The sequence below is a fragment of the Merops nubicus genome, unplaced genomic scaffold (assembly GCF_000691845.1).
Source record: "Merops nubicus isolate BGI_N331 unplaced genomic scaffold, ASM69184v1 scaffold4116, whole genome shotgun sequence".
NCBI lineage: Eukaryota > Metazoa > Chordata > Aves > Coraciiformes > Meropidae > Merops > Merops nubicus.
The window spans coordinates 13,045-27,095 of NW_008614213.1; the positions used below are offsets into that span (position 1 = coordinate 13,045).

Below are 14,051 nucleotides of genomic sequence, written 5' to 3' on the forward strand. Positions count from 1 at the left end.
TTGAATTCAGGACTACTACACTACAGCTTTCTGAGGTGAAGACAAGCACCAAATCATTTTGTTCCTGATTTCATCTATTAAATCAAACAGCTTCACTAAATCTGTTTTAATCTGTTTTTTTCTCAGCTGGTTCAGACTTGCCCAAAGTGTTACATTTGCCCTTTAAAGAGTTGTCTAAATGACCAATGGGATGGTATTTCCTAAATGCAGACCTACACACATGTAATATACAATGCAACAATTAACTTGTTGCATAGTAAAAAACCCTAATTATATGAATCATTGAATATTCTGAAGAAACTCAAAGAATGTTTATTTTCATTCACACATATCCAAGTATATCAAATCTGCATTCCTCAAACAGAAATTACCCAAAACCTCAGCATCATGATGAAAATAATTGAGAGCCATTCATTATAGGTGGAAACATCCTATAAATAATTTTTGATGGTATTTCATTTGCCCAAAGGAAAAACACCCTAAACCTCTGAAACATCTCTATTTCCCTCATCTGTATTTTCATTTATTCAGAGCCTTGAGCTCACTACTGGTTCTCATTCAAAACAATCTAACCATTCCTCTGTTTCCTTCCCTGAAAAGCAGGCAGGTTTTGCTCCCATCAATGAAGGACTTACCCAGCACCCTGTATCTGGTGGTGAATAAACCTCTGCAAACTAGAAATTCATTAATAACTAGGATATAATACCAAAGAATCTGAGCTACTGGCTTTTCCAGGTTGATTTTTTTATTATTATTTCTGCTATCATGGTCAATTAAATGTACATCCTTTATGAATGTAACAGTGCACATTGTTTAAATTGGCTAACTTCCTCTGAGTTGGTTATCTCAACTCTGTGAAGTAAACAAGAAGAGGGAATATTAAAGACAGTAGCTCAGCATAAAAAATGTGATATGCCCTTGAACTTATAACACTGCAGTAAGCAATTACCTTAAAGAAGCCACCCACACAACAGAACCATGGCTTTGTTCCTTATCTTCAAAGAACAAGCCACTTGCATCAGGATCAAATCCTTTAAACAATACACCAACGCCCAACATCAAAGCACTTTCATTTTCTTCAGTTATTTAATTTAATTAGAGCTAATACAGACATGAATTTAGACACTGATTGCTGTGTAGAAAATCCCCAGAAAACGTCTTCACGAAATTAATCAATTTGGGTTTAATTTTGTGGAGATTTCCCCCCCCAGTACCTGACAGGAGCTCCTCTGCTCTGTGCAGGTTTCAGCAGGACTGTCACAGTGCTGTCAGTTTGATTCAAAGGTGTTTCAAGTTCATACGGTGGCATAGAGGGTGCTAGAATAAGAAAAGAGGCAAAAACAATCATTATTCCTGTATTTCTTCTTTCAAGAGTTGTAGCTTTATTTGAATAGGTAACTTGAAAAGTTTTCTTCAACTATAAAGAGTGTTATTATAGGTCTTAAGATGCTGTTACAATGCAAGTGTGAGACAACTGTTAAATAACTTCAGCACAAAAAAAAACCCCAACAACAAAGAAATCCCAGCTCACTGCCAAGTTCAAGAGAGGAAAACAGAGACCAGGAGGAGTAAGTTTGCAGCAAGTGTAGAGAATCCATGACTGGGAAATAAGCTCTCTCCAGAAAAGCATCTGAAAATGTGGATGCTGAAGGGACTGAAGCTTTTAAAAGTGAGCCCAGCTTCCTCAGCAGCACGAGGATGCACTCTCAGAATCTGCCACTCCTGGAATTTCACCAGGATGGACACTCAGAATCTCTCACTCCTGGAATTTCACCAGGATGGACACTCAGAATCTGTCACTCCTGGAATTTCACCAGGATGGACACTCAGAATCTGTCACTCCTGGAATTTCACCAGGATGCACTCTCAGAATCTGTCACTCCTGGAATTTCACCAGGATGGACACTCAGAATTTGTCACTCCTGGAATTTCACCAGGATGCACTCTCAGAATCTGTCACTCCTGGAATTTTAACTAGTGCTGGAACTGCCCTGGGTCTCTTGCCCAGACAGATGTCATTTACAAGAACCAAGCAGGATGATCACCAGGAGAGCTGATCTTATTTTGAAGCACTTTTGCAAACTGTGAAGGAATTACAGTGATGAAGATGAACGATGGCTCAGCTCTTGTCTTTCACTGGTGCTGCTTCTTTCAGTGCTATCATCTCGTGGCAGTTTGATCATTATTTTGGATGGAAGGCTGCTGGGTTAATTGGTTGTTTAGCAGTCTGTGGAACCCCTATTGTCCAGTTTGTTCTAGCCTTCCTGTCCAGCAAAAAGCAGCCATTGCAATGATCTCTTCTGACCACAGGGGTAACAAAGGGCAGTGAACTTCAGCTAACTCCTGCTTCAAAAAGAAAATACATTGGGTGAAGGAGAAGATCTTTTCCTCAGCAGGTTCTTCCAGTGGCTAATTACACCCCACAACGAAGGTGGACACTTATTTGGCATCTCAGCTTGTTTAGCTTCATCTTCCAGCTGCTGGGTACTTCATGTACCATACTGATGATGTTACTAAAGTATATTATGCTCCACACACAGGTAGGATGAACCTTTATGTTGCTCTAGCAACTTAAATAGCTCCAAGATTAACATCATCTTCATTGCTTTTCATTGATGTTCTCCAGGTTTGAAATGCCTCACCAATAAAAAAACCTTTAATCTTAAAAAAACTCCTTGTAAGCTGAGAGGTTTTTATTCAATTTACAATATATATAAGGCACTAATATCAAGACTAATTATCTTCAGTAATTTGGGTGCCCACTTTGAGAAGCTTAAAGGCAGAATATTGCCCAGCACTTTAAAGGTTGACACAATTTTCACATATTTCAGTTCTGAATGTCCAGAACTTGTTCCCAAAATGCCTCATTCTCAAGCTGACCATTCTGAAAATACAGGAAGCACAAAGCAACCACATCTCCAAAGAGCTGTATGAACTCTGAAGGTTTTTGGAGCACAGAGTCATTTCTTGCCCTTGTTCTCCTGCCCACAATCTTCACAAGTCTTGTGATCTTCCTAATTCATGACTCCTAGGTCCCTACTTGTGCTCTGTACTAATGCTCAGTCTCCTCCCACCAAAACTGTCTTCCTGTCCAGGAGATGAGCTGTGGTTCTCCAAGCCCCACCTTTTAGCCCTGGCTACTTCTCTTCTCCACAAACACCTGGACATCACCTGTTCTTACACTTTGTTCCTGTCTAGGTTGGGACTCTCCCTCCTCCACACTGCCCACGTGTAAAGAAGGAGCTTACCAACAGAGAAAAGAGGTGATGTTCTTCCTGGTCACAGTTTTTGCAGCTGCACATCCTGGTCTTCATCAGCATTCTCCAAGTCCCACCTTTTAGCCCTGGCTACTTCTCCTCTTCTCCACAAAAACCTGGACATCACCTGTTCTTACACTTTGTTCCTGTCTAGGTTGGGACTCTCCCTCCTCCACACTGCCCACGTGTAAAGAAGGAGCTTACCAACAGAGAAAAGAGGTGATGTTCTTCCTGGTCACAGTTTTTGCAGCTGCACATCCTGGTCTTCATCAGCAGAAAGCTCAGATGCACTAAAAGGTCCTTAGAGACCTTGTTGGAGACCTTAGAGACCTCAGAGTCTGTGTTGGGCCATGCTGAGTTGAAGAACAAACCTTAGGCAAGGCTGTAAAAGCTTGGAGAACTTCTATTTATTTAGTACAGCACCTATGGTGACTTCCACTGCTCAGTTCTGTCAAATATCCATCTGTGTGCAAACTGCAACACACACAAATTGCCCAAATCTGGAGAATTTCAGAGTGATGGCTCAGAGGAATGTCTCTCTTCTTGCTAACCATTCCAACCCCTGTTTGAAAGCCTTCCAGTGACACAGCAGCCACCAGAACTTTTCAGGTTGTCAGCCCTGCTCTTGAAATGGGTGAAAACCTCCTCGGTGTGAAAGGCAGCACAGAAAATTCCAGCCTGCAGAGCTGACTCTTCACAAAGTTATAGGCAAGAGGGAAAAAAAGCCTTTATTCTAGTGGAGTGCCCATCAGTTTGGATAGCACAGACTGCCACAGGCTCTGCTTTGGGTAATATGTGTTTACATACAGATCACTTCATCCTCTGGTGCCAATCACTCAGCTGCAGAATGAAACACTGAAACTATTTACAGCCTGGTGTTAGGGAAACACGTAATCAGGAAATTAAGAGCATTTTATTCAGCTGAAAGTGTGGCCTGCAGTTAGACAAAGTAAAATGCAGCCACTCAGTTCAGAAATTGGTCAGAACACACTGTTGCCACCTCATCTGTTCTGAAAAAAACACATAGTGAAGTCTTTAATCCACAAATGCTCAGCAGTTTTGTTTCACATCTCTCCAAAATGAAGAGCACTGTGCAGGTGAAGAGCCCCAAAGGCTGACAGGGAGACCACAGGCCAACAGCACTGCAAGGACAGCACCACCTGCAACAGTGAAAATTCCCTTTGTGCTCTTCCAAAGATAGTAAGAAATGTACACACTATAGGTCTCAATTTATAGGGGTTGAGACATTGGAACCCCTAACACAGGATCATAGAATTGTTCAGGTTGGAAGAGACCTTTGAGATCATCAAGTCTAACCCAGCTCTGCCAGGTCCCCACTGCCCCGTGTCCCTCACCCCACATCTCCACAGCTTGGAAACCCCTCCAGGGGTGGGGACTCCACCACTGCCCTGGGCAGCCTGGCACAGCCCTGGACAACCCTCCAGGGGAAGACAAGTCTCATGTTGTTGGAGCTACTCAATTGGCTAGAGGAGCCTAGAGGTTGATGCTGTCTGTGTGTGGAACACCCAGTCTTGCTTACCAAGCCTTGCTGTGTGAGAAATTGATTTCTAACTGAGAATGTTTCTGCTCAGTTTAGGAAAGGGGATGGAAAATGAATCTCACCTTTACCAATCAGTGCTGTTTATGTTTAGACTTTCTAGAAAGAACAATTTTCTAACTTGAAAACTAGCGACCTTTTTTTTTTTCTCTACAAACATCTGTATTGGCAATAATTTCCACCTTGCCTTAACTGCCCTTTCTGGTAATAAGAAAAATGAAATTGCTCTATTTCTGAATAACACTTATTGCCTTTTTTTATTTTAGGCCAGAAAATGGGTGACAGGGAAAAGTACACAGAATGAGAGTAAAAGAGAAAGAAGATTTTGTCCCTAAATGCTTTCCTTTATCCTTCCTGAAAAGCAGACTTTGCCCACAAATAGATAAGGCAATTTTCCAGAAATATTATCAAGGGGCCACAGTGCAACTGTCTGTTTAATTCCCAAGAAGACCACAGAGGAGTGAAGAGCAAAGGGATCCAACAGTAGCTCTGCACAACATTTGTCCTCAGTTACACAAGCCCTGCAGAGGATGTGATGGCATTGCATCCCACCACCCAGAGACACCAGGCACTCCTCTGCCTCTGGGGGGGCTTTAAAACAGCATCTGTGGATCTGCAGAAGTGACAGAGCCACGCTGCTGCCACCTGAAAGCCACCAGTCCCCACGTTCTTGTCTAACATGGTTCCACATCCACCCCAGCCCACAGCCCTGCTAGGAACGTGCTGCACCAGGGCTACACACGGAGCCTTTCTGCTCCACTCTCAATCCTTCATGCCTCATTAAAGAGATTTTTCCAGCCCTGTTCCTGTGCTAATTTCCAATCACGTCAAGGCTGACTGAGCTCTGAATGAAACCCTCATCCTCCTGTCCAAAAAGCCCTGTGCTAAATGTTGCAGCAGCAGCTGGCACTGGCTGCGGGCACGCGATTCGGAGGGTTTCCTGGGTGACAGCTGTGAATGGAATTTCAAAGCATCAGCTGATATTTAAGCACTGAGAAGTTTTATAGATGTTAATATAGAAAACTTTGATGTCTTCGTGGGCGACTGTGTGTTTTACTTTCTCAATTTGACTGCTTGTAGTAGCAAAGAACACAATAAAATTACCCACAGCGTTAGCGTCACCAAAGAATAACTTTAAATAAACTCAAATAAAATTCTTTAACCAAATACCTGATATTTTAGTGGTGAACTGGTTGGTGATGGGAGGCCCGAAGCCCTTTGCTGTGCTGGCTCTGATGGTGAAGGAGTAGGTGGTGCCAGGATAGAGCCCAAAAAAGAGATAGTGTGTTTCGTTGCCCAGCTTGGAGACGCGCCCGCTCTGGTTGGACAGGTCTATTTCGGGGTCAAAGGAACTGACTGCTTTGTAGGTGATCTGCAAAGGAAGAAGGAAGTTATAAAGTGCCTGGAGCAGATGGCCAGAGATTGCATCTTTATCCACTAAACCCTCCTGATGTATGCGCTGTCAGGCTTTTTATGATAAGCTATCTCACTCTCTTACACTCTCCAAATCCCAAATCCCACGGAGGGACACGGAGACTCAGCCAGAACTGCTCTGAGTTATTACTTTTAGAGATACAGAGACTTAGAGGGGGCTAGATTACAACTCTAAAGGATGGGTTTGGGCTTACATTAATTCCTTCAAGATGCTGCCTTTAACAGTATCATGTTTTGAAAGCATCTGACTCTTGCTTTCCATCACTGACAATAAAACCAAAGCCAGCAGGTAGAACCAGATCAGCCAGTGACAGAAAGTGTCACCCCCAGTCCCAGCTCACCTCACTGCTCTGAATAACATTATCCACAGAAGATGATAAGGGAAGCTTAAGGCAAATTTTCTTCAGCAAGTGGGTAAAGCTTGTATTTTAGTCTGCAGCTCAGCTATTCTAATTGCTAATTTGGAATTTTTCAGGTTATTATGTTGTACCCAGGTCAGATTCTCCTTTGGAGAAGAGATAAAATGTTAAGTAATATATGCAGGGTGTATATTGTATCCTCAGTTCCCTCTTTGATTCAAACAGTATTTTTAGTTTTCATTAGAAATGTTAATATAAGTTCACAGTAAAACTCCATCCAGCTTCCTTCTATTAATTACTAATTTCCATGCACTGTAATGAGAATTTAAAAATAAGGAATCCATATAAAAAGAAGTAGAAATTATCATTCTCTCCTTTTTACTTTTAAAGTTTCATTTGTATGTGAATAATTCCAGCACTCTTATTATATAAAGTGATAACTGACAGTCTCTTTGCTATATTTATTCTGTATCCTTATAATTAAGAAGACACAAAACAATATATAGAAAAATCTAAGTGTCAGCATCACACACCTTAAACACTTACAATTTCCTAACATCTCTGACTTAATGAAAATAGGTTTTCATATGACTCATCTAATGTAACATCAATAAAGTGCTGAAAATCAGTAAGAAAGACTTTTGATGCCATCTGAATAAACGCCAACATTATCTGGGTACATACTACAACTCTAGTTGTAGATACTCTACAACTCCTCATCCATAAATTGAGCCAAAAGTGCCTTAAAAACCCCTTTCAGTGAATAAAGTTACATATTACCCCAAAGAATCTCCCTTTCTGATCATAAGTGTTGTTAGGTCTGCCTGGGGGACAGTAGGTCATACCTTTTTTTTTGAGATTTTAAAAGCCAGGTTAGACAACCACATCACAGAGATGTTTTAGGTACAGCTGATCCTGTTTTGCCACAGATATGTGAATTAATTACTAATTAATACCTTCACAGATAGGTGGATGTGTTCAAGCCCAGGCTGGATGGGGCTTGGAGCAGCCTGGGCTAGTGGGAGGTGTCCCTGCCCATGGCAGGGGGGTTGGAATGAGATGATCTTTAAGGTCCCTTCCAACCCAACCCATTCTGTGATGTTCAGAGCCTTGAAGACCTTCCAAAGTGTCCAAGTCCCATGAGAGCTGATGGAGTTTTGTACACAAATACATTTAAGAATGAGCTGCATGTAAACAGTGCCTGGCCCCTCAGCAATGAGCAGAAAGAGGATTCAGTGCTCTCTGTTTGGGTACAGAAAGCCCAACATCAATAAAGACATCAACATATTAACTAAAGCATTCTGATCTCTAAAGGAAAGTAGTTGGCTTTATGAAAAAAATCAATTCATGCTTTTTCATAACATTTTATCCTCTTAGAATAAAACAGTTTTCAAAACAGTGGCAATAGGTCACGATTCAATCTGACTTTTCTTTTCCATTGTATCTCATTTAGGTGTTTTTTTTATAAACAAAGCATTTCAATACCAATTTTGTAGTAAGGTCAGGTAAGAAGCTTAACAGTGATTAGTGTCTAACAGCTTAATCTGTGCAGTGTTTTGTCAATTTTACTAAAAGGTATGCAGGCAGAGGTCCCACATGAGGAAGAGCAGTGGTTTTTAGACACCTAACAACAGATTATTTTGCTGAATTTGCATTTTTTTAAAATGCTAGATTGTTTTAATTACACCTGCTTGTTTCTATTACAATAGGCTTCCAGTAATGGGTCTTACCTGAGTGTGATGTTGACAGTCACCACTCTGTTGTGGCTCCTATTTTTTTAGAAAATTCACTATCTTTCAAACTTTTAAATAGCTGATCCACATTACTACAGAGAATTCTTCATCACATGGGTCTTCTTCTTAAAACTCATAACCCAGGGACATTCTGGGTCCTGCACAATTCACTCCTACATTCTATATTGGGTTTTCTTACTTTCTAAGTGCTACTACCTTCAAAATAAAAGATTTATTTTATGTAAACTGGAAAACAAATTTCTGACTAATCATAGACTTGCAAATCAAAGCTATCCATAACAATCAAAGCATGCCAAAACGCTGGGTACCTCATACAAAGTAATCACACCATATGTTTGGGCTGGCTCCCTCCACTGAAGGAAAATCTTCTCTTCAAAGGTGCTTCCTTGGATGGATTCAAGAGGCACAGCACTCGGGACTAGTGGATAAAAAAAGAGACCCAAAAAACTGTCATTTTGAGAAAAGTTTCAGGAGGAGATGCTCTGTTTTATTCTTGTGCTGCTGAGGTATAAAAAGCATCCTGCTGTTATTCTCCCAAGAGTGAAACCAAGACCAGGGGAGCTCAAGATTGATCTATGAAAATTTATCTATGAAAATGGAGAAGCCTTGATGGAACAAGGATGAGTTTCAAGAGACCACACTAAGAGGGTTAGCTGGGAACCATGACCACGTGCTGGGCAGGACAGTGAGGTTCACTGACATTAGCCCTGAGGAGCTACAACAGGGTGAACATGAGGAAATGAAGCAGTCAAGCTGAAAATTGGATATTATTCATTGTCCTTAAAGTCTCTTAATTTAGGAGAATGACCTCTGACGTGTCAGGGATCTCAGAAGGTTCTGATAAAAGGTGTCACTCTTTAGGAACACCTAAAGTCTGGGCTCTAAATCTTGCTTCCAAGTAGGAGCCAACTGGAAAAACTCATTTGGAACCACGGGGTTCATGATTTAAAAGGAGAGATGTTATATGCAGTGTAAATAAGTTGGAAGCACAGCAAACCACTGCAGCAAGCCTCTAAAATGACCTGAAGGCCATAAACTGAGGAGTTGTGCCATGAGGGAGGTCAGGCACTGGCAGAGGTGACCTAGGGAAGCTGTGGGATATCCACCTTTGGAGATATTCAGAAGTCAACTGGCCAACACCTTGAGCAATCTGCTCTCACTCCACCTGGAGGTCCCTCCCAACTCACAGGACTGTGTGATCTGAAACATTCTAAAGATAATCTGGGTCATTATACTTCTGTTGTGTTACATCCACATTTATCCACCTTACTGCAAGTGTGTGGTATACAAAAAAAATGCTGCAATTAAAATATTATGCAAACTTTCATAGAAAATACATCAATGGCCCAGATAACAAGAAGGAAGGTCTTTAGCTTTGTCATCCTGCAACTGAAACAAATCCAAATTAGAGGATGACAGCTAAATTAATTCTAATTCAACAAGGTTTTGGTATGTTATGCTTTGTCAAATCTGTTGCTTTAGCAACTATACATTCCTAAATTGTTTAATTTATTCCCTCATATATTTTGATTAGAAATTACTACCACACAAAGCCAATACAGAATAAATTAAATGATTTAATAGGTTTAAATGACAGACCTCAAGTATTTATTATAAAAAGAACTCATCATTGTTGGAAGATTTTTTTTCCCAGAAATCTTTCCAAGATGTTTGCAGTAAATCTATCACTGATTTGGAGGAAAACACAATTCCTGTTCAGACTGCAGCTGAGAAAAGCAGGAGGAGGACAGATCTGTTATCCAAGGCAATGCCAGTCCTTTGATATAGTTTTTTTGAACATTTTCAATGGCTAAAAGCAAGGTCAAGAAAAATCAAGGCACACTTGGAGAGGGCACTAAAGGGGCTACACCTCAGCACAGTGTTCTGGAAAGGGGAGACTGATTCCTGGTGTGTGACCAACACAAGAGGAAAGTCCCATTGTGGTGTCCCAGCTAACAGAGCTCTGTAAGCTCTGCATGAGCACCACAACAACATCACAAAGGACTCAGGGGGATGGTGTAACCTTTTCATGCCACATTATCAGAGCATTAGAGAGACCCAGTAGCCAATTCTGCCATCCACGCTTCAAAACAGACACTCAAATACATTATTGCTCAAAATAAAAAGAAATAAAGAGGTCTCAAAACCCCAAACTAGCTGAAAATGGATAAAAGGAAGGGAATAGCTACACATTTAAATGTGGGACTTATTGTCTTTAAGCAAATAAGTGTCTGGTGGTCAGAAAGCCAAGGTTAGAGAAGCTAAAACCAGAAATCAAGAATCAGTATTTGATGTTGAGCCTATCACTCAGTAGAAAAGCTGATGTGAGGATACTGGGGACAATCACCTGATGTTTCTTCAAGCTGACAGTGGAACTTTTAAGAGGCAGAACATAGTTCAAGCACAAGTTATGTGATTAATGAAGTCATGATTAAATGATGTTATAGGTTATGTAAAAGACCATTAGAAAAGCTTTAATGGACCCTTTACTGCCTGAAAATTGTTGAAGTGGGTGGAAAAGCTGATACACTTTAGTGAAAGGAGAAGATGCACTTATAAAGAGAAATGTATTGACAGGTAGGATGCCTGTAAAATGCAAACACAAACACTCACCATCTTCATCAGTCTGTACCACAAGCTCTTGGCTTTCTTTCCGTCCCTCAGGATTCATCAGCACCAATTTGATGCTGACGTTGGTGTAGGGGGATAAATTGGTGATTGTGTGCTGGGGATGTGAACTTTCTGTGTCCCAGCTCACTTCTTCTCTCACTTGCTCCTGTCCTCCAGCCTGGTAGCGGTAGTGAACCGTCAGGTTGTACCGGTGGCAACGGGTGACATTGTACCCAAAAGGTTCCCAGCAAACAGTGATTTGTCTGGATTTGATCTCCACAACCTCCAGTTTTCGTGGCCCACGCATTGGATCTGCAAAAGGATCAATAGAGTTCTGGTTTGGTCACTTATTCACATTATAATAGTAACTCGAGTAATAATGTAGCTCTATAAATATGACTAAGCAGGAAGATTTGTTGCTTGTTTTATCTCTCATGAATAAATGTACAGGTCTCTGAAAAAAAAACAACCTCAGTGGAACAGGGAGAAAAAGAGAGAGAAGTGTCTTTGATGAAAAGCGAAGAGCAAACAAAATCCCACAAAATTTTAATGCTTAAACTCAAGCCCACGACAGTTTTAAACACTGTTTACATTTCTACCTATCTGTTGCTTGCAGAAAATAAACAGGTCCCTTTTTTTTTTCCACAAATTAATTTTAGTTAACACTTTTAGAGCAAAAATCCTTCACGGCACAAGTATCTCTAAAGAAAATGTAATTTCAGGGAAAACTTGTAAAAACATGGTGATTTTCTAGCAGGGCTGTTTACACCAAGGGAAAGTGTGAAGTGCTTCTCCAGCTATTCCTTATTCACTTGTTTTGAAGTTAGATTGAATGCAATTACTCAATCTCTATTTGGCCAGGACATAAAGTTGATACTCCAATTCCTTTAAAGTAGTCTGTAGGGTTCTTTCCCTGTAAACATGAGTGGTTAATAGCTTTTTTTTTTAACCACATCTAAAATAAAAAGTGCAAATATCTCAGTTTGTAGCAGTGGTTTAGCAAAGAATCAAAAGAAAAGGATGTGAGGAACATCAGCTGATACCCATCTAGTCTTTCCTAGAGCTCTCTCTGGTGATATCAGCCATAAATCATCGCTATCAAAATCACACCCAAAGACTTTAGGCTCTCTATAGCCAAGAACCAAAGGTTGTGGCTGATGAAGTTCAATTTTCTTCAGTCCTACTGGTCCTAGCACTTGAGACTGAACAGCAAACCCAAATTTCCACCATAGGGTGAGCTGGGGCACACCCCACATTTTCCAAACACTCTCATTACCAGAGTTATTATCCATATTTAGCAATAATTGGGGATTTTTCATATCGGAGCCTTCAACAAGATTAAAGACAATGTCTGGTTTTATCCACTGCTTCACTAGTTAAATACTTAGAAGACTTTTAATGAGCTAGAAGCCTCTTACACATAAACAAATTAATATGCATCTTCCCTCTTTTATGTTTATTAATCAACATGTCTTCACTAGGAACGTTCTGAACAATTTACACAGGATATCATCTTTTTACCTTTTAATAAAATCCCTGCAAGCCTGAAATATTTGTTCAAAGATGTTATTCATCTCAGCTCCTTGAAAAGGTGTTAAGAAATTGCTTATTCTCTCTAACATCTCCAAAGCAGGCTATTTTTTTTTTCCCCTTTCAAATCCTCCAGCTTTGTTTGCTGTTTGGTTGTGGTTTTTTTTTAATTAATTGCCAGGCCTCACCAACGTTGATCACCAAGACAGAACGTTTGCCAACTGGAGACAAAACAGCAAAGCAAATTAAATTCCACACTGGAGCTAATCCTGGTCTCCTTTCTAATGACTAGACTGACCAGTAAAAACATCCTCACCAAGGGTAAACACCTAAAAAGACATTTACCCAATAAATTCCACACTGGAGCTAATCCTTGTCTCCTTTCTGATGACTAAACTGACCAGTAAAAACATCCTCACCGAGGGTAAACACCTAAAAAGACATTTACCTTCTTCCACACTCAAATCCCAGCTAAGAATCCTCATGTTTGGGGTATTTTTTATTGCTACAACAATAGAAACAAGCCTCAAAGACTGACAAGTCCTAAGAGTCCCATGTCTGAATTCTCCAGATGTGAAAACTTAAGACAAATTTCATGAAAAAGGACTTTTCCTTTTTCTTTCCCCCCTCATTTTAGCTTCTAAGCTTTTCTTCATTGAAGTGAGATGATGAATAACAAAGGACATTTGATGGGTACAGTGTAACTGGAATGGCACCTGAAGAAACAGGCTAAATAGGTCTAGAAAAAGCAACAGGACTGAGGTGACCCTGACAGGCAGCATTAAGCAGCTGAACAAATCTCCTAAGCAGCAAGAAGTCTCAGTTCCATAGTAGGCACATCCAAAAATTCACAGGGGAGCTGAGAGATCATTTTATTAGAGACATAAACCTAATTTGTAGCATTTTAAAAGAGAAATCAAGTGGCAGGGCAAAAAAAAAAACAAAAAACCCTCTGGATCAAATCCTACAGCAAGATTTCTGCCCAGGAGGAAATATTCTGTCATGTTACCTTAATAAAAAGCACAAGTTAGCCCTCTAGTTAAATCCTGAAGTCACTGCTAGGAGAATGACAGCTACATTTCCCCTTGTAACAAAAGACAAGGGAAGAAAGAGATGAGGCTGTAAAAGATGGAGACAATGCAGCTTTCCTGATATTCACAGGATAATAAAACAAACCCTGCTTGCTTTGGGTCCTGACTTGATTCTGTAGTATCAGACAGTGACACAGCTCTTAATTCAGAGATTAGGGAACTGATAGGGCCCCAAGGACCCCTTCTTGGGGTAAGTGTAGTGTGTCCATCAGTCAGTGGGTCAGCCAGAGAAGGACAGCACTTAGTGGGAAGAAAGGGAGAGGGAGGATATAAAAAAAACCCCAGGACACAGGCATCCCTTCTGTGCTCCTTCTTGGGGCACTGAGAGGCAGGAAGGAGCCTCCTGCAGACACTTCCCCCAGCACTGTCATGACCTTCCCCCAGCACCTTCATGACCTTCCCCCAGCACCTTCACCACCCTGACTGGCATCCAGAGTCACAATGAAGAGAAGGGCTCA

At 40.8% G+C, this 14,051-nt stretch overlaps 1 protein-coding gene across 1 annotated transcript; it reads right to left on the reverse strand.

Annotated features, from left to right (window-relative positions):
- Positions 1–1,183: 1,183 nt before the first annotated feature.
- LOC103774710 (receptor-type tyrosine-protein phosphatase mu-like) lies at positions 1,184–12,987 on the reverse strand. The gene is made up of 6 exons (XM_008942132.1): positions 12,951–12,987; positions 12,691–12,723; positions 10,976–11,284; positions 8,671–8,780; positions 5,986–6,187; positions 1,184–1,317 (listed from the first exon to the last, which is right to left on the reverse strand). The coding sequence occupies exons 1-6, from the start codon at positions 12,985–12,987 to the stop codon at positions 1,184–1,186; spliced, it is 825 nt and encodes a 274-aa protein (XP_008940380.1).
- Between the last annotated feature and the right edge of the window lie 1,064 nt (positions 12,988–14,051).

Coding starts and splice junctions, on each gene's coding strand:
- LOC103774710 (XM_008942132.1), bottom strand. CDS start 12,987: ATGAGGATTCTTAGCTGGGATTTGAGTGTGGAAGAAG. Junction 8,781..10,975: donor GGTACAGACTGATGAAGATG/GTGAGTGTTTGT, acceptor TTTATCCACTAG/TCCCGAGTGCTGTGCCTCTT. Junction 6,188..8,670: donor GTGTGATTACTTTGTATGAG/GTACCCAGCGTT, acceptor CTTCCTTTGCAG/ATCACCTACAAAGCAGTCAG.